The sequence below is a fragment of the Drosophila ananassae genome, chromosome 2L (assembly GCF_017639315.1).
Source record: "Drosophila ananassae strain 14024-0371.13 chromosome 2L, ASM1763931v2, whole genome shotgun sequence".
NCBI classification, from domain to species: Eukaryota; Metazoa; Arthropoda; class Insecta; order Diptera; family Drosophilidae; genus Drosophila; species Drosophila ananassae.
The window spans coordinates 29,079,594-29,105,986 of NC_057927.1; the positions used below are offsets into that span (position 1 = coordinate 29,079,594).

Here is a 26,393-nt window from a genome sequence, read left to right on the forward strand (position 1 = left end):
CAGTCGTGCTGTTCAGCGTCAAAACATGTGATGCTGTTGAAACCGAGTATTGGTCAACCACATGCATTTTCAAGGGAGATTCCATCGAATCGTTGGGAGCGATTTTGATAGAAATCTCATTCGATTCAGTAAAAAATTTGCTTTACAAAGGTATACCGTGCAATGGGGCACCCTTTATTAGGGGAGCAATTATAGACTTTATTTTGTTCATATTAGTGCCAAAGCAGAAAAATAAAAAAAATGCGATGACGTGTTCCGATTACATCGTTCCACTTTAACGCTAACTTGACGGACAGATGTGACTACAAGGTACGACCAGTCCAAAAAAGCTATAGAGAAAAATATTTCTAATATTTTAATATTTATTAGTGCATTTTTTAGTATGGACAATATGGTAACACTTTTTCCCTCAGATATATATGAAATTTGTTTTCCCTGTACATTTATCTTCGGACTATAAGAATATTTAAAAAGAAGAAACTAAAAGAAAAGACTAAAGGAATATATTTCAATTTCTGAAGATTTTAAAAATATGGCTGATAGGCTTACGCAGTTGCAAGATACAGTTAATCAGGTAATGAAAATGAAAAAGAAGATTATGAAAACATAAATTTTGTGGATGATTATTACATATGAATGTACATGTATGTAAATGGGACTTATAGGGCACGTCTAGTTTTGGGGACGGTTCATATAAGGTTGAAATTAAATTTTTATAAAATATACCTTTATTATATGTATATACATATGTACATACATATATGTACTAAAAATAATGGTGGTCAACGTAAGTTGCTGAAATTTCAGACCCAAAATTTAGGTGTACCACGGAAACCATGAAAATACATATGTACATATGTATGTTTGTTTGTTCAGGGGAGGTTATGAAGCAATGAAATTTTAAGAGGTAAATATAGCTGAAAATTTTAAAATTTGCTGTGTTTAATTTAAATGTTTTCCCATTTAAAAAGGTGAGGCGCCAATCCATGATATTATTTAAATATTATTAAGCCATTTTTATCGAAACATTTGCCAAACGTCATTTGCGTGACAGTGAAACAATTCTTATTCACTAAATTGTAGCAATTATTGGAGTCACAAGACAAAATATATGTAATAATATAATTTTTATATATACTTATGTTTAATTAAACTCTTTAAAAACCATTGACACCTCAACCATCCCGATCAGATAGTTCAAAATTTATTAAAGAAAATAGAGCAAGATAGATGTTTTATTCATACATTCCGTCTATTCTTAAGATTACGTTAAAAAAAAAAACTTTGTAAAAGAAAAAACCTTTAATTTTACATTGCAAAGTTTACGTCGTTTGAAAGTAAATTTTTTTAGACCAAACGTAAAAATGTTAAAAAAATCAATAAATTTTATTTTAATTTTGAGATTCCCGTTCAAAACTACTTTTTTTTAACTATGTTAGAAATAACAAGAAAGGAAAGCTAACTTCGGGCGGAGCCGAAGTGATATACCCTTGCAGTTAAGTCGCAGTCCGCTAGGTGGCGCCACGCATCTTATATTATTAGATATATAGAGGATCGTATATAGTCGGCCGATCCTTATGAAATTTGGCATATCGAATTATTTTGCCAAAAGAGGAATCCATTGAAACTCCCATCCTTCTAACTTGACAACGAAGTTATAGCATTTCCGATCAATCAGTTATATGGCAGCTATAGGATATAGTCAACCGATCCCGGCCGTTCCAACTTATATACTGCCTGCAAAGGAAAGAAGGGTGTGTGCAAAGTTTCAACTCGATAGTTTTAAAACTGAGAGACTAGTTTGCGTAGAAACAGACAGACGGACAGACTGACATGCTCATATCGACTCAGGAGGTGATCCTGATCAAGAATATATATACTTTATAGGGTCGGAGATCTCTCCTTCACTGCGTTGCACACTTTTGACCCAAATTATAATACCCTCCGCATGGGTATAAAAATATGCGCTTTTGAATTTTCTGCCGCGGTTGTAAAGTCGGCCCGTAAAAATGGTAAACAAAATTTAAAAAAAAACGTCCGTTCATCCGCAAGTATTTATTGTATTATAGATGTGTGAAAAATTTTATTTCCGAGCATTACTTTTTGAGTTACGTTGTGCACCGACTTAAAATAGTTGCTTTGAGAAAAACGCGTCTAAAGTTTTAAAAGCAATTGAAAGTATATGCATAGAAAGAAACTAGAAAATCGATATCTCAGCGAGCTTTAGTCCGATCGACATGAAACTTGCACAGGATATTCCTGAGATAATATTCTATTATATAAACAATTTCTGAAAAAAAAATTTTTTTGAAGTCTCAAACCATCCTGCCCCCTTAGTTAGAAAGATGGACTTGGTCCATTTTGGGCAATGTAATCCGATCTACCCAATTTCACAAGGATCAACTGACTATATCCTATAGCTGCCATATAAATGTGGCGATCGGAATTGGCTTATCTTGTTGTATTTGCTAACCTTGCTATTTTTAAAGACGCTTGGGGCTGCTTCCAACATTTTTATAAGAAAGTATTTTCCACTCTTTTTAAAAAATGGAATCCGCCCGGTTTATTACTTCAAAACTTTTTTCTAATATTTGTCACGTTATCACATTATTGTCATAATTATGTTTTCCTTTTTTCATTAACAGCAAGCCGAGCACTTCTGCAATGCAATTGGAGTTATACAACAAACATCGTTTCCAAGTAAATTTTTGAACTTCGACAGAACAGGTTCTCAAACTCCTAATGCTACTCAATCAACTCAACCAGAGGATTATGCGCAGTTATTTGCACAACTTATTGCTCGATGCGCCAAAGATATTGACACATTGATTGAATCGTTGCCAAACGAAGACAGTTCGATTGAGCTCCAAAATTCCAGCCTTAAGAAACTAGAGAATGAAAATCAGGAAACGGCAGTCGAACTGGAGGAGGTTGTCCAAAAGGGAGAGCTATTACTTGAAAAAATTCAATCTGCTTTGGAAAATATTGCCCAAGCTCAACTAGATATGCAAATATCAATTAAGCAAAGTTTTCAATAAAAAAATTATATTTCTTTATAATAGTTTATTTTCATAGAAGTAACTTAACGTCTCCTAAGACTGATTTTACTAGTTATTTTTTATAAAAATTGTATTATTTTATTAATCTACTCACTCACACTTTCCAATTATATACATTTTTTCCTATTTATTAATAGGCGTTTAAGAATTAGAAAAAATAAAATGTGTATACTTAACATATATACTCAGTAGTAATATATTTAAATGGTTTACTTAAAGTTTTAATTTTTAACATAAACTTGTACTACTCAGGTCGGAGAGCATGAATTTCTTGAAGTGTTAAAAAATTAAAATTTTCAAAATTGGTCGAAAATTACACTATTTGTGTAGTTGTTATACATTCACATAAACATCACTTCAATACCTTTCGATCATATCCCTTTTTTATTACCAAAAAGGAAAAAAGACCACAAAAACATGATTTTCAAAAATATCTCTAAAACTGTTCTTAAGCAAAATAAACGGATGTAATTTTCGTGTTCTCCGATCCCAAATTATTATAAAACAATCATCAAACAATTTTAAGGTTCACTCGATTACCCTTAAATTTTTAAACTAGTGTTATCATTTGTCTTAGAAAGGTATGTTTTAAATTAAGTATAAATTTATAAATCAAACAACTCTACCAATTTTTTACTATTAAGCTTAGTATTTGGCGAATTAGACTTACTTGGAAAGGGCCAAGATTTTACACAATATAAAGATATATTTGTTTTATATTTACATAGGATTTTTGTTTTTTTTTACATTCTAAATTATTAGCACACCAATTTTAAATTCAATTATTTCGACAAAACCTTACACGCACTGATAAAAATACAAAGCTTCAATTAAGAGTACCACGGCATCCTTGCGCCGCACATAGACACGGAATCTTTTCATCCTCCAAAGGGAATTTGTAGTCGTATGTTATTTCCTCGTTAATACCAATGGGTTGCTTTGAGTAAATAACTATTTTCTTTTCAGACTCTATGGTAATAACCTTAGCATAGCAATTCGGCTAAAATATAAAATAAGTACATTACTTTAAAACTTTTAATTAAGTTAAAACTACTTACATTGCAGCTATGATTTATGAATCTAGCCAAGTTACCACATTTCGTAGCATCTATAATAGTTTCCATATCTATACGGAACAGATAAGAACTTCCAATTCCAATAGCTTCGTATTTGGACTCCCTTAGATCTGCCACCACTGGGCGAATCATTTGGCCGACGTATTCAATGACCATTTCATCTGCAGCGATGGGTTCCATCGCAAATAATCCCCAGTCATGTATGGCAGATTTGGCAAACTTAAGCTGTTTCTTCCTGAATTTGAGTTGATTAAATTTTAAAAGTTCAGACTCTCCAATGGAACCAAACGCGGTCAAGAGTCGTCGCTGATTTGACCGCGCTTCTCGCGAAATTCCTTGCATTTTAGATATTAACTTATTATGATGGTGGTTGGTAAGTGCAGTGGGATCGTCACAACGGTCTTCATTAAGCAAATCATCAGCATTAGCTTTTGCATGGTGGTATTTATGTTTAGCCTTTTCTCGAACATCCAATTTATAAAAACCTTCTGTTCTAGCACATCCAGTCTTATGACGCATTAGATCATCTTCTTTTCTTCTTTTTTTAGATGGTGGAGGCCAAAAAGTACGATCAGTCGTACAATGATCTACCCAATGTGTATTGTTTAAAAACATACTAAAAAAATAAATATAAAAAAATATTTATGATCATATACATACATATATAGCTGTATGAATCAAAATCATTAATTATTATAACTATCTTCAAATCTACAATTCATATGTATGTATATACAAAAAAAAAACAATGTTTTTAAAGGGAATTTACTATTATTGTAGATCAGACAAAGCCTTATCTTTAGACTGCACAAAAATGGCAAAAATATTTGAATTCATGAATTCATGAAAGTATTTTATAATTTCATTGCAAATACATTAAAACTCAACTTGAATAGGAAACTTGGTGGGCGTAAAAAACACTAAAAATATGGGCCTCTATATTGTTTTTTTTAATCACTTACTAGACTAATTATATGAAAACCTTACCAACAATCTAACCTATTAAGGTAACTAGAAAGAAGAGTCTCATGTATGCGCCAAAATAATAAGATCTTAGGTGCAACTTTAACAAGTGGTCTGAGATACTAGCCCGGATTTCTTGGTACAATAAAATGTAGAACTATCAAATGGATCAATTAAACAAAATATTTATTTTGGAATGAATTTGAAAGGAATAACAGTAGCGGATATTGAAATCCGGACATTTCCATGTACTGGCACTAAATGTTACCTTTGCTTTAGTGTGTCAGGTGCCTAGGTAATTTTTTCGAGTTGAAACTGACGTCATAGTCCCGGAAGTAATAAGCGTTGCTGATCTGAAAGCCTTTTAGGCTTAAGTTGTATAAAATATGACGTATTGGACTTACGATCGGAAAACTTCAGATTCCGTGAAAAAAAGCGCTGAAGTTGGATTTAGTAATTCTTCTGCCGGGGACTTGCCGGGGAAAAACTTGGAGAAAACCAGAACCCTAAAGAGTAAGCCTGGCTCAGGAAAGAAAAAGACCAACGACCACGAGGATCGAATCCTTACACATTTAAGCATGACTGATCGTTTCAAATCTGCGGAAGATGTAAGCAGTGATTTTTGTCAATCGAAAAGAGTCGAAATAAGCATTCGAATCGTTAGAATTCGCCTTGAGAAGGCAGGACTTTATGCCCGGCGACCAGCGAAAAAAACAGTTTTGCGAAAAAATGATCCAGAAAAAATGATATTCGGAGGGCCGAAATGTAAATGATTCGATGAATAAATTTTAGGTAGAGAAACGGAATATAAACATCAGAATTTTGTTTTCCTACATTTTTATACCCTTGTAGAGGGTATTATAATTTTGGTCAAAATAAGCAGTGAAGGAGATATATCCGACCCTATAAGTGTATTCTTGAAGAAGAATCGGAAAACTATATACGATCAGATATATGTATGTATATATATCGTGATTTAAGCTGCTACCTAACTGCAAGGATATATAAACATCGGCTCCACCCGAAGTTAGCTTTCCTTTCTTGTTGTAAATGTTACGTTTATTTTTCCAAATGGAAAAATAATACCATACGTTTTATTTCCAAATGGATGGACAAAATTTAATTAGTATTATTTTTTACCTCACCGGATGTCATTGTCCGCTACTGTAAATTGTATTAAAAGAAAGAAGTCTAACCAAAATAAGTTTCCATTACGAATAAGACAGAAAGTGTCATTGTTGTAATAAAAGCCCATTAGAAATTAATAAGATTATCCTAACCCGTAAAGCAAATAATACCCTATAAGTTAGACCTAATTTTTAGTTTATTAGAGGGGGCAATTGGTAGGTATCTGTATAATACTTGAAAATAATATGTACACATATTTTGATTAATACTTACGCGTATGGCTCCTTTTGTAAATGCTCTGAATAGCTCATATTTATATACCTTATATCTTCGGCGTCAATGCCTTTCGTAAGAAAAGTATACAATATAACCATTTCCTCATTTTGATCACGTGCACCATACATATCATATGGAACAAAATTAATGGTTTGTCGGGCCAATTCAGCTAATGCTTTTTTAGCCGAAACCAATTTGTTCTTAGACTGACGTGGAACTGAATCTTTCTTTTTTTTTTGTGTACGAATGGTATCCTTGCGGGGCCTACCGGGACCCGTTTTTGGTAATTGACCGGCAATATTATGACCATCTGAACTCATTTTATGAGTATCAATATTATTTGAAGTATCATTCAAAGAAATACATTGTGAATGTGGGGGCAAAGAATAACAATGTTCTAAGGCGACTTGACTAGCCTGTGAAGCTTGGCTGTATCCACCTTCAGAAGAAGCGGGTGATTGGGATTCCTTTGTTTCGATTTTTAAAATCCCACAGGCTTGGTTAGATCCTCTTAATGCAGTATTAGAAAAGTTATTAGCACTGGGTTTTTCAAATTCTCCCATATCATTATTTTCCGTTTTCATATTTTCATCGTTACTTATATTTTCTATTATGTGTTCGGATTTTATCGCTGCACCTTCGTTAATATCAATTTTTGGGCCAATCATAGAGTGAATTGACGTCTTTGATATATTGGCAGAATTAAAAATTTCATGGTCATCTGACATTTTGTTTTCACGTGTTGAATCGAAGCTTATTAAAATTTCTGATGGAGAGTTTTTGCTTTTCTTTTCCTGCTCCTCTAAAAATTCCCTTTCAATCTGTGCCATGTACTCTGTATTTCGCCTTCTTTTTTCTTGATACTCGCGTTCTTCGTCCGAGTCACTATAGATTCGACCATAATCGAACTTAGGCTTCTCCTTGCAAAAATCTGAATTTCTGTGAATTGTCTCTTCATCGTAGTCTGGTGGTGGTACTGGTGTCAGAGAGCGTCGTGATTCATTATTAAGTTTTAATGTAGTACGTAGAACAAATGTATCATCTATGTCATCTTCGGCCAATCCAAAACTACTATCTTTGCTGATATCTTCCAGATCAGAAGGTATAGATGAAAACAATTTCTCGCGTATTCGAGGAAGCAATACTGCCTCTTCAGTATTTGCATTATCATCATCCGTATCTGAATAAATATGATTTTTTGTTGATTGATCTTTTTTTGATTCGTCGGGGAATTTCATTTTTTTCTCCTCTTCGGAGTCGGAATATATATTGTTAATGTTATTATATTCATGTGATTTAAAGCTCACACATCTTCGGTTTTGAAAATGTTTTTTCTGTTGACACATATTTTTTTGTTGCTGCACGTCTTCTAAACTATCATCCTCACTGCTTCTTTCATTTTCAACGCATTCATTGTTTTCGTTTTCAACTTCAGAAGACGATGAAGAAGAGGATGAAGAAAAAAAACTCGATGCGCTTCCTTTCCTTTTTGAATTTGTATCTGAAGGGGAAGTTCGGAGCTTAACAGTTTGATTTAAAAGCCTTCTTTTAAGATTCGAACGTGACAAATCTGAACTTCCCATATTTGAATCCTCCTTCTCCGAGTCAGAACGTTGTACCATTTCCTCTTGATCACTTAGATCTCTTTCTAATGATTGTCTTTGGTTAGGAATAGGGCTAGAACGTTTGCGTAATCGTCGAAAAGATGGTAATTTAGGCATTGCCGCTCGTATACCAATACTTGAAAATGATTGAAATTCCGGAATTTCCCTTTGTGAATTAAGAAATGTATTATTGTCTGGCGCCTTATCGTTATAAGTGTTATCTGTTAGTAAATTCGTCGAACTTATAGATGATTCTACCGCTTCAACAAAGGGTTTGGAACGAGCCTTTAATGAATGATCATCCCACCAGGCTTCGAAATTTTTAAAAGCAGTTATTTCAATCATACGCTTATTAACATCTCGCTTAAGAATCTGCTTCAGCTCATCAACAATGTAGTTTATTACTTTTTTTACTCTTTGCCTTATTTCATCATTTTGATCTGTAAAAGCATATTGAGCGTCATATGATTGTACATAAGTATCAAAATCAATAGTTCCTACACCTGACAAATAACCAGATTGCATATAGGCAGAGTTTGAAAAATAAGGATTATTTAAGCTGGAGTTTGTATGTATATTTGAAAGATAATGTCCATAGGAAGTTGTTTGGTAATAGTATGGATTTTGGTTTGATGTACTTTGATACATATAAGAGGGTACTGAGGATTTTTTATTTACAGAACCACTGAAAGCCGTTAAATTCTGCACTGTATCCTCGTGAGAGGACAAGGATGATAGAGACATATTATCATCATTTCCGTCCTTCGCACTGATAATACTGTTTTTTGATGGATCTTTTTGAACCACTATTTCCTCATCACTTGAGATGTCACTAGCTCCATGAGGATCTGATACTGATTTCTTTTTCTCAAGTGTTTTTCCATCAACTGAATTATTTGAATCGGAATAATTTTCATGGGATTTATCGGGTTTTCCTTTTTCGGTTTCAGAGTCGCTACTCTCCATTTGAAGGAAAGGCGGTGCGTTTCCAAAAGTTCTTCCTTTAAATATTAAGGCAATACGAGTATCTAAATCTACATTTCCAATCTCTATATTTGATTCAATTATTTTTGTAGGTTTATTCTCAATATTTAGGTTTTCAGGGGGTGATTGAGGTTTTGCGCTGGCGGATTCTAAAAGTATCTGGCTATCTTTTTTATCAATTTTAAGCTCCAATTCATCCCAATTCTCTTCTTCTTCAGGGGGTGGCGGGGGAGGTGGTTGAGGTTGAAATTCAGGTTGAGGGGCTTTCCAATTCTTATCCTCGTACCATGTAGGCACACCTTCAGTTGAAGAGTAATTATAATTATTGTACCCGTAATTTAAAAGAGACAATCCAGATAATGGCACAGTTGAATAGTAATGATGATGTTTTGAGTTTTCATGGTTGTCAATATCACTTTTAATATATTCATGACTCTGATATCGTTTAGTGTATTTAAACGATGAACGATCCCTTCGAGCTCTATCCGATGAACGGTCGTGGTCTCTTTCTCGGTAGTCTCTTTCTTTTGATGAATTATATCGGTAATCTCTTTTTTCTCTTGAATGGTCTTGTGATTTTCCATCTCGAAAATGATCACGTTCTCTTAAGCGATGGTAGTCCCGTGACTTAACATTTGAATCTCTACGTTTATCACTTCCAGTAAATAATATTTCTCTAGAAACTTCTGAGCTTTTATCCCTGGAGCGGTGCCTATAAAAATTTCGACTTTGCCTTGAAGTGTTTAAGAACTTGTCGTGGTTTCCTTGTTCACGATCATAATTTCTCTCTGATGAATGACGACTTGTGTGTTCTTTAAAATATCGATCTCCTTCACGTTCTCTAATACGATCCCAGTAACGATCATTGCTGCGTTCAATATCAGAACTTAAATCTGTAGTTCTATATCCAACACCTATATTATCCAAGGTATCTTTTTCTAAGTTACTGTCGGCAAAATCACCGTCTTGGCAGGTTCCTTGCACTTGTTGCATAGAAGAGATTTTTTGACCTTTCAAAATAAAACCTTGTTTTGTAACGATGGGATTTGTAATATTTTCAATGGTTTTTTTTAATATGGCACCAAAAGGATCGCAGAAGACATTTAAAATCTAAATCGTAAATTTAAAAACGGATAGTTATTAATAAAAAAGGAAATCTCTAAAATAAATCGGCTAAAGCCGATTGTCGAAAGGTAAAAAACTTCACTAAATTTAAACCATTTGTACAGAACGGTAATAATTTTTTTCTTTTTTTTTATAGATATAGATAAAAATTCACCGATACATTTCTAATTATAATGTCCCAGCAGTACTGAAATTCCTGGCATCGCCTTTTCCGGCCGTAATGTCAAATTACGTTCGACAAACAAAAACAATTTAAGGGGGCAGGATGGTTTCAAAGGCTGAAAAAAAAACAGATTTTTGCGATTTTTTTTTTCATTTCTGAGTGAATATAATTATTTAATTTTTTTACACGATACATGGCTATATTTGGAGAGTATCTAGGAATTTTTTTATTAAGAAATAATTATTATTTATCCCGTGACGGGCAGTCGGCCGGATAAATTCTGCCGCGGTTGTAAAGTCGGAGGTACCATTTTTACATAAAAATTAGCCCATTATTCATCCGCAAGAATTTATTGTATTTAAGATGTGTGAAAAATTTTATTTTGATTCGAGCATTACTTTTTGAGTTACGTTACGCACCGACTTAAAAAAGTTGTTTTGAGAAAAACGCGTCTAAAGTTTTAAAAGCAATTGAAAGTATATGGATAGAAAGAAACTAGAAAATCGGTATCTCAGCAAGTTTTAGTCCGATCAACATGAAACTTGCACAGAATATTCCTGAGATAATGTTCTTTTAATTAAAAAATTTCTGAAAAAAAAAATTGTTGAAGTCTCAAACCATCCTGCCCCCTTAATAAGGTTTGCTCTTCGAACGTCAAAACAAAGTAATTCTGCCGGTCCTCTGCTGCTGCTAGAGTTCGAAATTACGCATATTCGATATTAGTTATTAATTACTAATATTTTCTTGACATTCTAAATATTTTGCGTGGAAAACTTTGACCCCAAGGTTCAATGATTAAGGTATCTGCCTGTTAATCGTAAGGTCGTGGGTTCGATTCCAAGCAGAAAAATCTTTATTATGAATTGATTTCTGTTTAGTTTAATTTTTGTTTTTAAATTGCATAAAAATTTAATTTACACAAACTGTTGTATTCAATATATTTTTTTAAATGGGGATTCTTAATTGAGATTGTTTTAAACATGCACATTTTTAGAGGTATATTATAGTCTGTTACAAAAGTACGCGCGATTCCTTTATAGCTTAGAGGCATGCATATCGGTCCAGTATACAAAAGCACTAAGGTTCAAATCCCAGGGTGAGTAATAATTAAATATAGTTTGCAATATTAATAATGTAATCTTACTTAACATATTAATTTAGTTTTCAAAATAAATTAACAGTAATTTTTAAGGAATATATTTAAAAAAATGATTATCAAATTAGGAGATTGTAAGGGGAAATTTTTTTTCTTTGATTTTGGGTCATGAATGCGACCTGATTTAGCCACGATTTTCAGCGCGGATGGATGGATGAGAAGGATGTGTGCAAAGTTTCAACTCGATAGCTTTAAAACTGAGAGACAAGTTTGCGTAGAAACCGACAGACAGACGGACAGACGGACATGCTCATATCGACTCCGGAGGTGATCCTGATCAAGAATATATATATTTTATTGGGTCGGAGATGTCTCCTTTACTGCGTTTCACACTTTTGACCGAAATTATAATACCCTCTGCAAGGGTATAAAAATATATTTATATTCTGTTGAAAAAAAATGTATATTCGCATTTACAGAGTCAAATTTGATATAACCTTGGAAAAAAGTGTTGAAAATCTCGATCTCGAATTTTATAATATCTTAAGGGGTTAACCAACCTAACGGTGGGTTTGCGCGGCCAAAAAATTGACTATTTTCAAAAATTTTTTTTTTATATAAAAAATGAAACATTTTTTTGAATCTTTTAAGTTTCTTAAATATATATATTTAAAAAAGAATTTGAGAAATTTTCTGAAAAAAATATTAAACAGGCCATTGACACGTCATTTCCCATGACCCCTTGGAAAAAAGGTGCTTTTGCGTTGACAGCACCATTCCTGACAGAATCACCCGAAGTGAAAAGACTAATTATTTTTTATAAGTACAGACCTACAACTAGAAACTTAACAACGGAAAAAAAGTGAAAATTGGATTTTTGGGACATTTTATTATTATTTATTATTATTATTATTATTATTATTATTATTATTATTATTATTATTATTATTATTATTATTATTATTATTATTATTATTATTATTATTATTATTATTATTATTATTATTATTATTATTATTATTATTATTATTATTATTATTATTATTAAACATTTTATACCCTTGCAGAAGGTATTATAATTTTGGTCAAAAGTGTGCAACGCAGTGAAGGAGACATCTCCGACCCTATAAAGTATGTACACTACTGGCCAAAATAATAAGTACACAGATATAGTGTTTATTTGTTTCGATATAACTCGATTTTTATGCAATGCACGTGTTACACAATTTCTAAAGCAAGAATAAAATATGGGAACCTCGTGTATTCAATACTAAGCTTAATTTTCTGCTGGGTGGGCGATCATTTTGGTCTGGTCAAAATAATAAGTACACCTGTGTATTTGATAAATTTTAAAGGATTAAAGCTAGATTCGAGTTAAGATATGTTTGTTTTTATTATTTCCTAGCATATTTAAGGATATCCCAGGAAAAAAAACTCTATAGTTGTGGCAAAAAAAAGAATTGTACAACAGAAAAAAGAAAAATTGCTTTAATTCTGCAAAAGGAAGGATAAAGTCTTCTGGAAATCGCTAAAAGACTTGGGCCGTCATTATTTTTGTTCCAGAATGACCTCGAATTCAAGGTTCAATTCGAAACTCGAGTTCGGAAGAAGAAATCCTGTCAAACGACCGACACCCGAATTGTACTTCGGGTCTTTGCTGCTCATATTGACCATAAAATATGGTCTAGATCAGTTCGTCGTAGACTTACTAATGCTGGCTTACAAGGACGCATCGCCACAAAAGTTCCTCTCCGTCACAAAATAATGTCCTATGGAGTGACGAAACAAAAATAAATCTATTTGGTAACGACTCCAGAAAGAATGTGCGACTTGTTTTGTCGACCCAAAGGCAAAGAATTCGACGCCCGGTACTCGAAATAGAAGGTACTCCGTTAAACACGGAAACGGAAAGAATATGATTTGGGACTGTTTTTCTTGGCATGGAGTTGTCCCGATTCATCGGATTACCGATACTATGACCCGATTTGGGTATAAAAATATATTGTCTGACATAATGCTGAGGAAGACATGCCCTTGCTATGGGTCTTTCTACAGGACAACGACCCAAAACACACATCAAAGCTGGTCAAGGCTTAGTTCACCGAAAACAACGTGGACATTATGAAGTGGCCAAGTCAAACTGCAGACTTAAACCCAATAGAAAACCTATGGGGAGAGCTTAATCGTCGGATTGGCACAAACACATTTCAAAATAAAGAAGAATTGCAGCAATTCGAAGAAAAGACAAGGTTTGGAGACGTGCCATAAATTAAATGCCCAGCATGCCAAAACAGATAACAAAAGTTATACAAAATAAGGGGGATATACTAGGTATTAGCATAAGATTACTAAAAAAAAAAAATTGAGAAAATGTTTTTTATTTTTAAGTTAGAGGCTTTGAAGAATTGCTGTACTTATTTTTTGACCAACCCTTTTTTTTGTTTTTTAGGTTTAATCCACAATAAATTCTACAGATTTCGTGAAATATTGTTATGTTAAGTATTTTTATAATCAACATTATGCCAGAAAACTAAAAGAAATTAGAATTGGTTCGTTACGGAAATAAAAAAAGATTTACGTAACATAGAAGAAATCTTATAAGCGTGTACTTATTATTTTGGCCAGTACTGTATATTCTTGATCAGGATCACCTCCTGAGTCGATATGAGCATGTCCGTCTGTCTGTCTGTTTCTACGCAAAATAGTGTCTCAGTTTTAAAGCTATCGCGTTGCAACTTTGCACACATCCTTCTTTTGTTTTTAGGCAGTATATAAGTCGGATCGGCAGGGATCGGTCGACCATATCCTATAGCTGCCATATACCTGATTGATCGGAAATGCCATAACTTCGTTATTATTCAAGTTAGAAGGATGGGACTTTCTATGTGTTGGCACCTAGTGCCAAGACCTACTACCCTATATGCACACTTAGTAATTTGATCCAATCAATATGCATCAGCATGTTGCAATATACAAACCCACTAACCTATTAGCAATAAGCATAAACAATATCCAACCTAATAACCCAGTACCAGTAGACGGCGCCCGAAGCAGAAATCAGCATTATCAGCAAGAAGAATGACCGACTGATCAAAAACCAAGTAAAACCCAAGCATGTGCTAGCAATGCATAAACAAGCAATCTGAGTCAGCAGACTCAGAGGTGGGTGACCCTGGCATTAACATTAGTTTGAGCACGTCCATAACATTGACCTTCCGTAGATTTAAGTATGTATAATTTAGCATCTTATATAAGAATTGTTCTTCTGAAATAAAGATAGTTGCGAGATCAGAGTCAATAGTCTCGTTCCTCAGTGCTGAAACTACGGCACTTAAAATTGACCTACATCATGTGATCCTGTGTAAAACGATTCACAAAGTAGGACTCTCTAAAAACTATCTACTTCGCGTGGCTCCAGTGTAAACGGACCACAAGTAGAATCCGCGGCATACCAGTCTACTTCAAGTGTTGCTCCCGTGAAACGGACCACGAGGAGATCCCGCGGCATACCAGTCTATTTCGAGTATTGCTCCCGTAAAACGGACCACCAGTAGACCCCGCGTTACCTAACCTACTTCGAGTGTTGCTCCCGTGAAACGGACCGCCAGTAGGACCGGCCGATAAGGAATCAGCCGACCCACCATACCACCGGTACTTGAGGAAAACCAGCCCAGGACTTCAAGCACCCCACATCAACTCCAGCCTGATCACAGCAAGCGCCTGGTCAACCCGAGCAGTCCCTTGCAGAATCCAGGTAAATTTAGTCAGACTATTTACGGTCTTTGACTACGACTCCGGGACCTACCGCTACTCCCGCGAGTTCAAGTTTGACGTAGTTGCCGCATAACGCTCTACGGACGAACATTTGGTGACCCCGGCGTGATCCTTTAGGATCACAACTTGAACACAAGCCTCAACGCAATTTAACTCAACGGAGAAACAACAATGGGATCAGAATCAGACCCCGCAGTCCAAATGCTCATTGATGATCAAATTGAAGGCAACATAGCCACTCAAAGGCTAATAAGAAACTTCACTAAGGACTCCGCAGAGCGTAAACTCAAGGAAGGATACTTCGAGGAGAGACTCAGACAGCTCACTCACTCATGGACCCAGTTTAAAAAAAATGATACCAAGCTCCATGAGCTAGCACTAAGTCCTGAGAATGAGTATTTCACAAAGGCCAAAGCGCTAGAAGAGCTTGTGAAAAAATATGAAGCAATATTTTCGGATGGAATCCCATCAGTGTCAGTCCCGTCACAAAGGCCCCGAGGAAACATCACGAGGAAACGAAGGAGAAGACCTTCGATTAACATCATTAAAACGAAGACATGAAGGACGATTAGACGATATGGAAGACTTTCTGTGCAACCGCACCGAAAGACGGGAAGTGTCCACACACGTCAGACAACAAATGAAGGAGCTATGGAAGGAAATCGTCACGGGATACCATGATCTCATCGACCTGGAACCAGCCATAAAAATGATGGACACACCGATGACAGATTTCAGGTGGTACGAGCAGAATACTTTTCGTTTCTGAGCGAAGAATCGGCTTCAGCATCAACACAAAAACCTGCGATCGCACCTCCGCTTGTAATACCACCAGTAGAAATACCAAAGTTTGACGGAGATTACCGACATTGGCTACGATTCTACGAAATTTTTACGGAATGCATCCACAATCAAGACTACAGCGATGCAGTAAAATTCCGTCATTTGGAGAATCATGTAACAGGTGAAGCAAAAAACTTAATCTCAACGTCAATTGGCGGACAAACCAGTTACCAGGATGCCTGGCAACGACTAAAGAATCGATACCAAAATGAACGGCTGTTGATTAAATTCGCGATCCAAGACCTTTTTGGATACCCCAGAACAAATGGATCAGCGGACCAGCTGCGCAGCCTACATCATACCGTGCTCCGAACGATCGCCACTCTCAACGCACTCAAGATGTCAACAGACAACTGGGAGCCAATCTTGATACACATCATTGAGGAAAGATTGGACCCACACACGCTGTCATCTCTAGAACTAGCCGTCACCGATCCAACCAATCGACAATCTCTGAAGCAGGTGTTAGAAAACCTTGAGCGTCAGGCAACCAGTCAAGTAACAATGCATAAAAATACATCGGCTGCTCCACTTCGATCCAGTTCATCACGATTGGTGTTTTCAGCCACAGCCCTGCTTACAGATAAGCCCACCGTTCTGTTACCAACCGCCCAAGTGGCAATACATGGACCAGCCGGAACCCCTCATCAATGCCGCACACTCCTAGATTCTGGATCACAGATTAACATCCGTCACCAGAAGGATGGCTGACAATTGGACTACAATTGGAGCCATCAACCCTAAACATCGCTGCACTGGGGGAACAACTAAAAGGTCACGAAAAAAGGCTGTGGTGACCCTATCATCATTAACCACTGACTTCGAAGATCAAGTCAACGTCGTTGTACTACCGGAAATAATGCCCAATCAACCATCCCACCCTATTCAAGCGCCAAGAAATATCTCACCTCAGTTGCGCTTAGTCGATCCTGACTTTACGCAGCCCCAGAATATTGATCTGTTGTTGGGCGCCGAAATCCTCTCCCAGCTTATGAGGCCACAACAGGAATATTTGGGAGAAGGATAGCCACTACTAAAAAATACCGCGCTTGGATGGATTGTGATGTGGCCAGTACGACCGGAATCAGCTCCTAATATCAAGGCAGAGCAAGTCGTCGGTAATACGACGGCTTGGACACCGGAAGCTAACAAGCCACGACAAAGTTTGATTGCATGCATCGGCAAGGAGCAAATAGTAAAATCCGGAAGATTACATAGTCCCCACTCATTGCGGATCAACAAGGAGAGCCGCAGACGGACCCCGAACCACAAGCCCAAGGTTGTCAACTCACAACTGAAGAGCACAGAGTGCAAGGGCCAGCAACCATGGAAATTCAAGAAATAGAAGTCACCTCCTATCTGGCATGGGTAACATCCAGCTTCAAAAGGGAGCAAGAAGCAAGGTCAAGAGAGGACCAAGAGTCCTGTATGCGCACTGACCAACCAGAAAGAAGGTCTAGTACTTCATGGGATGCCCAAAGAGAATGGTTACGAAGGCGCGCAACAAGGCGAAGGAGACAACAGGTCGGATAGAATTATCGCTGGTATCTTATAAATGTTGGACATCTCACCCACATGATTCAAAAATTTTTTTGGGGTTGGGGGAGAGAATGTTGGCACCTAAAGCCAAGACCTACTACCCTATATGCACTTGTAATTTGATCCAATCAATATGCATCAGCATGTTGCAATATACAAAACCACTAACCTATTAGCAATAAGCATAAACGATATCCAACCTAATAACCCAGTACTAGTAGACGGCGCCAGAAGCAGAAATCAGCATTATCAGCAAGAAGAATGACCGACTGATCAAAAACCAAGTAAAACCCAAGCATGTGCTAGCAATGCATAAACAAGCAATCTGAGTCAGCAGACTCAGAGGTGGGTGACCCTGGCATTAACATTAGTTTGAGCACGTCCATAACATTGACCTTCCGTAGAAGGTCATCTTATATAAGAATGGTTCTTCTGAAATAAAGATAGTTGCGAGATCAGAGTCAATAGTCTCGTTCCTCAGTGCTGAAACTACGGCACTTAAAATTGACCTACATCATGTGATCCTGTGTAAAACGATTCACAAAGTAGGACTCTCTAAAAACTATCTACTTCGCGTGGCTCCAGTGTAAACGGACCACAAGTAGAATCCGCGGCATACCAGTCTACTTCAAGTGTTGCTCCCGTGAAACGGACCACGAGGAGATCCCGCGGCATACCAGTCTATTTCGAGTATTGCTCCCGTAAAACGGACCACCAGTAGACCCCGCGTTACCTAACCTACTTCGAGTGTTGCTCCCGTGAAACGGACCGCCAGTAGGACCGGCCGATAAGGAATCAGCCGACCCACCATACCACCGGTACTTGAGGAAAACCAGCCCAGGACTTCAAGCACCCCACATCAACTCCAGCCTGATCACAGCAAGCGCCTGGTCAACCCGAGCAGTCCCTTGCAGAATCCAGGTAAATTTAGTCAGACTATTTACGGTCTTTGACTACGACTCCGGGACCTACCGCTACTCCCGCGAGTTCAAGTTTGACGTAGTTGCCGCATGACGCTCTACGGACGAACACTATGCATTATAATTTGGGCAAACTTATCCGATGTGCTAAATTTCATAAGGATCGTCCGTCAATATCCTATAGATACCATATAACTGATTGATCGGAAATGCCAACTTGGTTGTTTTTCAAGTTAGAAGGATGGGAGTTTCAATAGATTCCTCTTTGGGCAAAATAATTCGATATGCCAAATTTAAGATGCAACTGCAAGGGTATATAAACTTCGGCTCCGCCCGAAGTTAGCTTTCCTTTTTTGTTTTTTTTTTTAATACTTTTTTCAACGAAAAAAAATCCTTCGTTCAAATTCTAGATAATCGTATCTCGAAGGCCTGTGCAAAATTGTATCAAGATCGGTTGAGTAATTTCCGAGAAATCTTGACAACCGACTTCAAAAACACAGTTTTGAGAAAAACGCGCTTAAAGTTTGCGCACTGCCTTTACCTGACCTCGAGTGTGCCCCTTTTCAGGACTTTTATTCGAATCGACTTGAAAATTTGGCAGAATATTTTCAAGATTCTGTAGAATTTATTTTAAAAAAAATTTAATCGTGTTTCTGAACAAATATGAATCGTATTCTGTTATTCAAAAATATAATATAACTTAAATATTACATTATTCTTTATTGAACTAATAATGAATACTCCCATTTTGTTAGGGTATCAAACTTAAAGTTACAAAAATTCTAGCTGGCTTAGAAACGAAATCAGACGCACACATACCCGTGTATGTGAATGTGTGAACACGCATATATGTACATATGTACATATATTAAGATCAGTTTAATCGCATAATCAAGCAAACACGGAAATTTTGGTTGTTTAATTCGGATGCTATAAAAAAAAACTGGTAGCTTTACTTTTAGAGAATATAATAATTTTGGTCAGAAGTATGAAACGTGGTGTGAAATTGTTGTAAATTTCTATCGCTATCCACTTTAAACTTCACACATCCATTATTTATTTGTAGGCACAATATAAGTTGGAACGGCAGTATCGGCTATACTAAAGCTGGCATATTATTTATTGATCGGAAATAAAAAAAAACATACATTTTTCAGAAAGGGTGTTGAGCTATCAGCGTTTTGATAGCGACCGAATTAATAAAGAATCCACAATTTAATTTCAATAATTTTATTGGGTCAATTTAACCCCAAAACAACGGCAGCGGCCGATCCCAACAATGCCGAATTACAAGTGCTAAAACCTAAGAGCTTGCGCAGAAGCTCCACCAAAGCTCCCAAACTGCATGCGCTACAAAAGAACAACAAAGCGCATGCGAATCTGGGAGAAACAAAGAATATGGAGCAGCTGATAACGGGCAATTAGTGGACCGCTGCGGCTGGTTACACTGAGAGAATAGAAATAGAAATAATTATGATTTTTGATGCTGGCACAAGTCCCAACATCCTCCCCCCGTTGAATTCCATCTTTCAACAAAAAATCCTTAGGGGCATGGGGCAGCTTCATCACATAATATTGCTGATGATCTCAAGGTCCATAATTCTCAGTTGCAGGCTGCCGTGTCCATCCAGATCCAGAGAGCGCTCGAGCCAAGCGTCAACAGAGTGGCGAGAGTGGAAGGAAACATCTTTCCGAAATTGCGCGTAGGCGCACCTTTCGATTGCAGGATCGGGAGCCTTCACGGCTGGAGCAGCAGCCACCTTGGCAGCTGCAAACGGCGGCAGCAGCGATGCGGACGACCTCCCCCCATTGGAAGGGTGCAGGCTAGAGTTCCGAATGGAGTCAGACCTGGGTGCTGACTTAATCGGCAACGGTGACAATAATCCAAATCCCGAGCCAGATGAGGGATTAAGTTCAGCAGCTTCAGAAAATCCATCGCAGACAACTGCCAGATGCGACGTTGAAATAGCGACCACGGGGGGAGCGGTGGATAGCAGGGGCACTGATGAGACGCAATTGGACACGTCCTGGATATCGTGATCCTTGTTCAGGTTTCGCTCCAATTTAAAAACCTGAGAACCCGATTGGATGTCGCAGTCCAGCGGGTAATCCTGACTGCATGAGCGACGCTTTTCCAACAGACCATCCTGCACCTTCACCACCGCTATGGTTGGTTCTGCCATTGACGAAGCAGTGGGACCATTGGGGCCGTCGAGACAAGTGGAGTGTGCAGGTACCCTCATGGAGTGCTTTGCCATTCCCACCTGAATGTCAAAGCGCACATCAGCGGCAAGCTGGGAGAACTTCCAGCATAATTCACTCCCAACTTCAACAGAGCTCAATCGCTCTAACTCATCCTGGAGTGTGGTAAATTTCTTGCGCAACGCAATTTCCAACGGCTCCAGTACCATGATGGTCAAATCTTCCTTCTGAACTGCAGCCTTGACCTTGTTATGCAGGGCTTCCATCTCCTGGTAGGTCACCTCTGCTCTTCGCCGCAAAAGCCTTTCCCTGCTTGCAGGAACCGAGGCACTAGCTACATCTCCAGACTCCATTATGCAATTTGTTTTTGTGCAAGGTGCAATGCAATGGAAACAACAGCAACAAGTTTTCCTTTGCAAGGTTTCCTTTAAGCACTTTAATGATCACAAATCAATTAGAGCGCGATCACGTCGGGGTCACCAATGTTGAGCTATCAGCGTTTTGATAGCGACCGAATTAATAAAGAGTCCACAATTTAATTTCAATAATTTTATTGGGTCAATTTAACCCCAAAACAACGGCAGCGGCCGATCCCAACAATGCCGAATTACAAGTGCTAAAACCTAAGAGCTTGCGCAGAAGCTCCACCAAAGCTCCCAAACTGCATGCGCTACAAAAGAACAACAAAGCGCATGCGAATCTGGGAGAAACAAAGAATATGGAGCAGCTGATAACGGGCAATTAGTGGACCGCTGCGGCTGGTTACACTGAGAGAATAGAAATAGAAATAATTATGATTTTTGATGCTGGCACAAGTCCCAACAAAGGGTATATTAACATTGGTTCCGAAGATAGCTTTCCTTTTTGTTAGAAAAGCTAACTTCAGGCGGAGCCGAAGTTTATATACCCTTGCAGTTAAGGTTTTTCCACTTCCGATCGTTCAGATATATGGCGTCTATGGGATATAGCCGGCCGATATGAAATTTGGCAGGTCGGATTATATTGCTCAAAATGGGATCCGTAGAAAGTCCCATCATTTTAGCTTAAAAATCACCAAAGTTATGCCAATTCCGATCGTTCAGTTATATGGCAGCTTTAGAATTTAATCGGCCGATCCTTCTGAAATTTGGCAAATCGGGTTACTTTTACTACTTGGGGTTACCCAAAAGAGAATCTCTACCAAATTCCATCTTTCTAACTTAAAAAACAAAAAAGTTATGCCAATTCCAATCGTAATATGACAGCTATTGGATATAGTCGGCCAAATCCTTATGAAATTTTATAAGGGTATAAAAAAAGTTCTAGACCTAAAGAAGTTTCTGACCATTCAGTGTTTCATTAATACAGATATAGAATGGCATATAGAGAACAAATTGTAGTGCATTTTTCGGAATATACATGGAACTTATTATGGCATGCAGTGCGATTTGGCCAAAATTTTATTATACCCTTGCAGAGGGTATTATAATTTTGGTCCAAAGTGTGCAACGCAGTAAAGGAGACATCTCCGACCCTATAAAGTATATATATTCTTGATCAGGATCACCTCCTGAGTCGATATAAGCATGTCCGTCTGTCTGTCGGTATCTACGCAAACTAGTTTCTCAGTTTTAGAGCTGACAGTTTTTCGAGTTGAAACTTTACACACATCCTTCTTTTTCTTGCAGGTAGTACATAAGTCGAAACAGCCGGGATCGGTTGACTATATCCTTAAGCTGCCATATAACTGATTGATCGGAAATGCCACAACTTTGGTGTTTTTTAAGTTAGAAAGATTGGACTTGGTACAGATTCTATTTTGGACAAAATAATCTGATTTGCCAAATTTCACTGCAAGGGTATATCAACTTCGGCTCCGCCCGAAGTTAGCTTTCCTTTCCTGTTTTAAACTTACAGTTAAAATTCAAAACAAACAATCGTTCATTTACAAATTTAATGTATCATGAACTCCTGCTAAAAATGTTGGTTCGAGAGAAACGCGTTTAAGGCAGTGTTCAGTAAAGTCCTATTCCAGTTTCGTTTGCAGTTACTAATACTTTTTCAATGCAATCATATCAATAGACCTATAGTGTGTCGATCATTGGTTTAAAGTTTTGAGGACCAAGGCAGCTAGCCTGCACAGTGGCTTCATTCACAGGAGTCTTCGAATCTTAGAGCTTTATGTTAAATCTTATAGCTCTATCTCTTATAGTCTCAGAGATCCTCGTGTTTATACGAACAGACGGACATGGCTATGTCGACTTGGCTTTAGATGCTTATGAATACATCCTTGTACTTTAAGAGTACCGGGTATAAAAATTCTAGAGACGTTTGAGTATTTAATAATCAAAATTAAATTTTGAATATTTAAGTATATTATTGAGTATTTTGGTAAATTGGTAGACTTACATAGTTTTATAATATTACACAATCAGCTAACCAATATTTGTAATTTACTTCTAACCAATATTTGTAATTCAGTGAGAGGTAAACAAAGGTAACTTTTCCTGTTTACCAAAATTTTTTATAAACCGTATACAATGTCCTGTCATTTTTGTTGCAATACGTAAGTGAGAGGTAAACAAAGGTAACTTTTCCTGTTTAGCAAAATTTTTTATAAACCGTATACAATGTCCTGTCATTTTTGTTAAGTTCCTGCTAAGATCTTTTAATGTTACGGGATATGGGAAAATGGTAATTGCATATGTCGGAGATAAGTTGGATTTAATTTCAAATAATATTTACTGATTAATTATAAGTTATGTGTATAGTCTAAAAGGAAATAAATGAGCATTGAAAATGAAGAGAGAGAAGCTTATTTGAATAAGAGCGCGGTAGGGAAGGAGAGTAAAGCCCTGCTGAGCGTGGCGCAATGATGGAAAGAAGGAAGAGGAAAGGGAAGGAAATCAAGAACAGCCATAAGAAGTGAACAAACGTAAAAGTATATCATTGCGACTCGCTGCGCGTGGTGAAATAGAAAATGGCTGAGAAAAACCAACACCATTTCCCGACATATATATGTATAATAATATAAGCTGCTACCTTTCTGCAAGGGTATATCAACTTCGGCTCCGCCCTTTCTTGTTTTATTGGTACTTTTGTCGACTCGCATGTTGTCATTCAATAAAAGTTTACTTTTTTCCTTGATAGAATTGACCAATTTAATAGATTAAATTTAATTTCAATATTTCGGGAAAAAAAAATTATAAATAACGTTAAAATTCGACACTGTGAAAAAACGAAAAACTGTATATAGAATCATATAAAAAACCTCTTGACGAGGTAAAGTACCGGTGACGAACCTGCATGCGAAACCCAAAATATCTGATATCAATTTTAGTGACGAAAATATGCTATATAGGTGTACAAAATTGCATATAAAAAATATTCTTGTTCGGCACGTGCAAGAAAAACAAAAAAAAATCAGTCACGTGCCGAACAAGAATATTTTTTATATGCACCAATCGAGGTACCAATCGACGCGTATTTAGCTCTAGAATGCGAATATATAAAAACTATCTGGGGACTAAAATGTGTCCACTAGCCCCACTTTCCCACACCCTAATTTCTCCCAAACCAAATAACTTTTGGAATATGTTTCGACAAAAATTATCTAATTGAAACAATACCTTTCGATTGGTATATCATTCATTTAGATCGGTTGCCTACAGAAAATTTTTAATTCTTCGGCTATATATAGAGTTTCCTCGCGCACGCCTAGGCATGCAGGTCGTCACCTCGTGGACTTTCGTCCACAGTGATACTTCTAAAATGCATTGGTCGTTTGGAAACAGAAAATAACATCTCAAATTGTCATATATAGACAAAAGATATTTAATCGACATCTCGGAGCTGTCAGCCCTAGCTTCACACAGAATTCCGAAATTTACTCAAGCCTGCGGGTGGGGAAACTTTTGGTCAATGCGATATTTCCAATAGATCACAATAGACAAATGAATGAACACAAAGAAAACGACATTCCGCTGGGAATGCTAATTGTGGAGTTTAAATTCAATTAACTTTGCTATTAAATTGTAACAAAATATTAAATCCTTCATTAATAGAGATGTTCATGAACAGAGATATTAAAAAAGTTTTGTGACATGGCAAAATTTCAGAAATCCTGTATGACCGCTGAAATTTTCGATAAAAAATTTATTTCAGCCTAATCTGTTCCGTTGGCGATTTCTGTGAGCAACCTGGATATAATTGGAACTGGAAATTACAAAAATCACTCAGCTGCAAGGATATATAAACATTGGTGCCACCCGAATCTAGCTTTCTTTTCTTGTTTTCGGAGAATACCAGTCCAAAAGTTTATTCGGGAACTGATCCTATATACGAGTGTTAAAATCACTAATAAAACAAGTTTAACAGATATGGGGCAAGGATTTGCGTCAAAGTTTGGTCTCCCATGGACCGTAATGAATTTTCTTTGTACCCAAAGAGATTACTTTGCAAAGGAATACGAATATAATTGAAACTTTGTCATTAGCGTAGATCGTTTTCTGAAAATTTTCATTTTGTTTTAAATTACACGCATATGTATACGTATCCCCCTATAAATAGTAACGGCAAAGAAAAAGCTTCTTAATAATAAACATAATAATACAAGAAAACAACCGATAAAACATACCTTTCCCATTACTGATTTTTCGTTGTATTTTTCAACAAATTGTCTCGCTCCTTTTGTGCTTTCAAAAACAATCCGGGCAATGCCCAAATGTTTGTTTGTAACTGGATGATGATAAATTTGGATTTCATCGAATGTCCCACATTTGTCCAACATGCTGGACAGAAACTGCTTGTCGATATTGTCATTTAGGTTGACAACAGTAACTTCAATAGCCGGTGGTTGACCAACGTAGTCGGAGTCGATCACAAATCTGTGAGGTATTCAAAATTAATATATATTTTAAAAGATGTTCATCCATACCTAGGTATAAGAAGCAGAAGTGGATCAACTGGTCTCGCACGAATACGTATAAGAGGATTTCGGGGGTCCCTTGGCGTTATTGTTGGATAAGTCGGATCTCCTGGTACAACCCCATCGTAACGATACAGCTTAGCACCGCATTTTACCAATTGTGGGTCTGCTAAAAGTTTAAAGTTACGGTGCATTTTTGCTTGGGACGTCAATAACAGATTAATTAAGCATGTGATGCTATTGTCACGATTGTACTAAATCTGCCGGACATGAGATTGTGGCCACAAGTATTAGGCGCATTAAAATTCTTTGTTTTGCATTTCCTTAATGATTGATGTTTTTGGAGACTTTCTGTGTCCAGGCCAGATTTTAAAAATATATCTGAAATAATCCAAAAATTGTTAAATAACAAAATCTAATCTATTTTATTGACTGTTTAAAACATTACCTAGAACACTTATTTCATCCTTCAATTTCTGCTTCATGTGGACATTTCTCTGAATTCTTTCAAATAAATATATTAACTATATTAGGAAACATTTATCAATGAATCTCCTTAACCTATATTGAGGTTACTGGTCGTTACTTGCAATTTAGATAGCGCAAATGTGGATCAGTGAAACTATTTAACAAGTAAATGTAAAATATGAAAACACGAAGCAAAAATATGCAGAAAAACGAGGCCTTTAGGATGCAAATATCGTATATCGGTCGATAATATATCGATAACTTCTT

At 36.8% G+C, this 26,393-nt stretch overlaps 2 protein-coding genes across 4 annotated transcripts; one reads left to right on the forward strand and one right to left on the reverse strand.

Moving 5' to 3' along the window:
- The first annotated feature begins 349 nt into the window (after positions 1 to 349).
- LOC26515043 (mediator of RNA polymerase II transcription subunit 21) lies at positions 350 to 3,059 on the forward strand. Of its 2 annotated transcripts, none has more exons than XM_014905448.3 (2): positions 350 to 574; positions 2,646 to 3,059. In XM_014905448.3, the coding sequence occupies exons 1-2, from the start codon at positions 533 to 535 to the stop codon at positions 3,036 to 3,038; spliced, it is 435 nt and encodes a 144-aa protein (XP_014760934.1). In that variant the 5' UTR covers positions 350 to 532; the 3' UTR covers positions 3,039 to 3,059. The 2 variants fall into 2 exon arrangements, with proteins under 2 accessions (XP_014760934.1, XP_044570057.1); XM_044714122.1 differs by having other exon boundaries at positions 368 to 394.
- On the reverse strand, positions 3,049 to 26,377 carry LOC6505769 (histone-lysine N-methyltransferase SETD1). Of its 2 annotated transcripts, XM_001964311.4 has the most exons (6): positions 26,107 to 26,377; positions 25,668 to 26,039; positions 25,368 to 25,617; positions 6,500 to 10,200; positions 4,118 to 4,751; positions 3,049 to 4,059 (listed from the first exon to the last, which is right to left on the reverse strand). In XM_001964311.4, the coding sequence occupies exons 2-6, from the start codon at positions 25,850 to 25,852 to the stop codon at positions 3,886 to 3,888; spliced, it is 4,944 nt and encodes a 1,647-aa protein (XP_001964347.3). In that variant the 5' UTR covers positions 25,853 to 26,039; positions 26,107 to 26,377; the 3' UTR covers positions 3,049 to 3,885. The 2 variants fall into 2 exon arrangements, with proteins under 2 accessions (XP_001964347.3, XP_032305647.1); XM_032449756.2 differs by lacking the exons at positions 3,049 to 4,059; positions 6,500 to 10,200 and having other exon boundaries at positions 4,622 to 4,751.
- Positions 26,378 to 26,393: the final 16 nt, after the last annotated feature.

Coding starts and splice junctions, on each gene's coding strand:
- LOC26515043 (XM_014905448.3), top strand. CDS start 533: ATGGCTGATAGGCTTACGCAGTTGCAAGATACAGTTAATCAG. Junction 575..2,645: donor TGCAAGATACAGTTAATCAG/GTAATGAAAATG, acceptor TTTCATTAACAG/CAAGCCGAGCACTTCTGCAA.
- LOC6505769 (XM_001964311.4), bottom strand. CDS start 25,852: ATGCACCGTAACTTTAAACTTTTAGCAGACCCACAATTGGTAAAATGC. Junction 25,618..25,667: donor CTTCTGCTTCTTATACCTAG/GTATGGATGAAC, acceptor AATACCTCACAG/ATTTGTGATCGACTCCGACT. Junction 10,201..25,367: donor AAAAATCAGTAATGGGAAAG/GTATGTTTTATC, acceptor TTTACGATTTAG/ATTTTAAATGTCTTCTGCGA.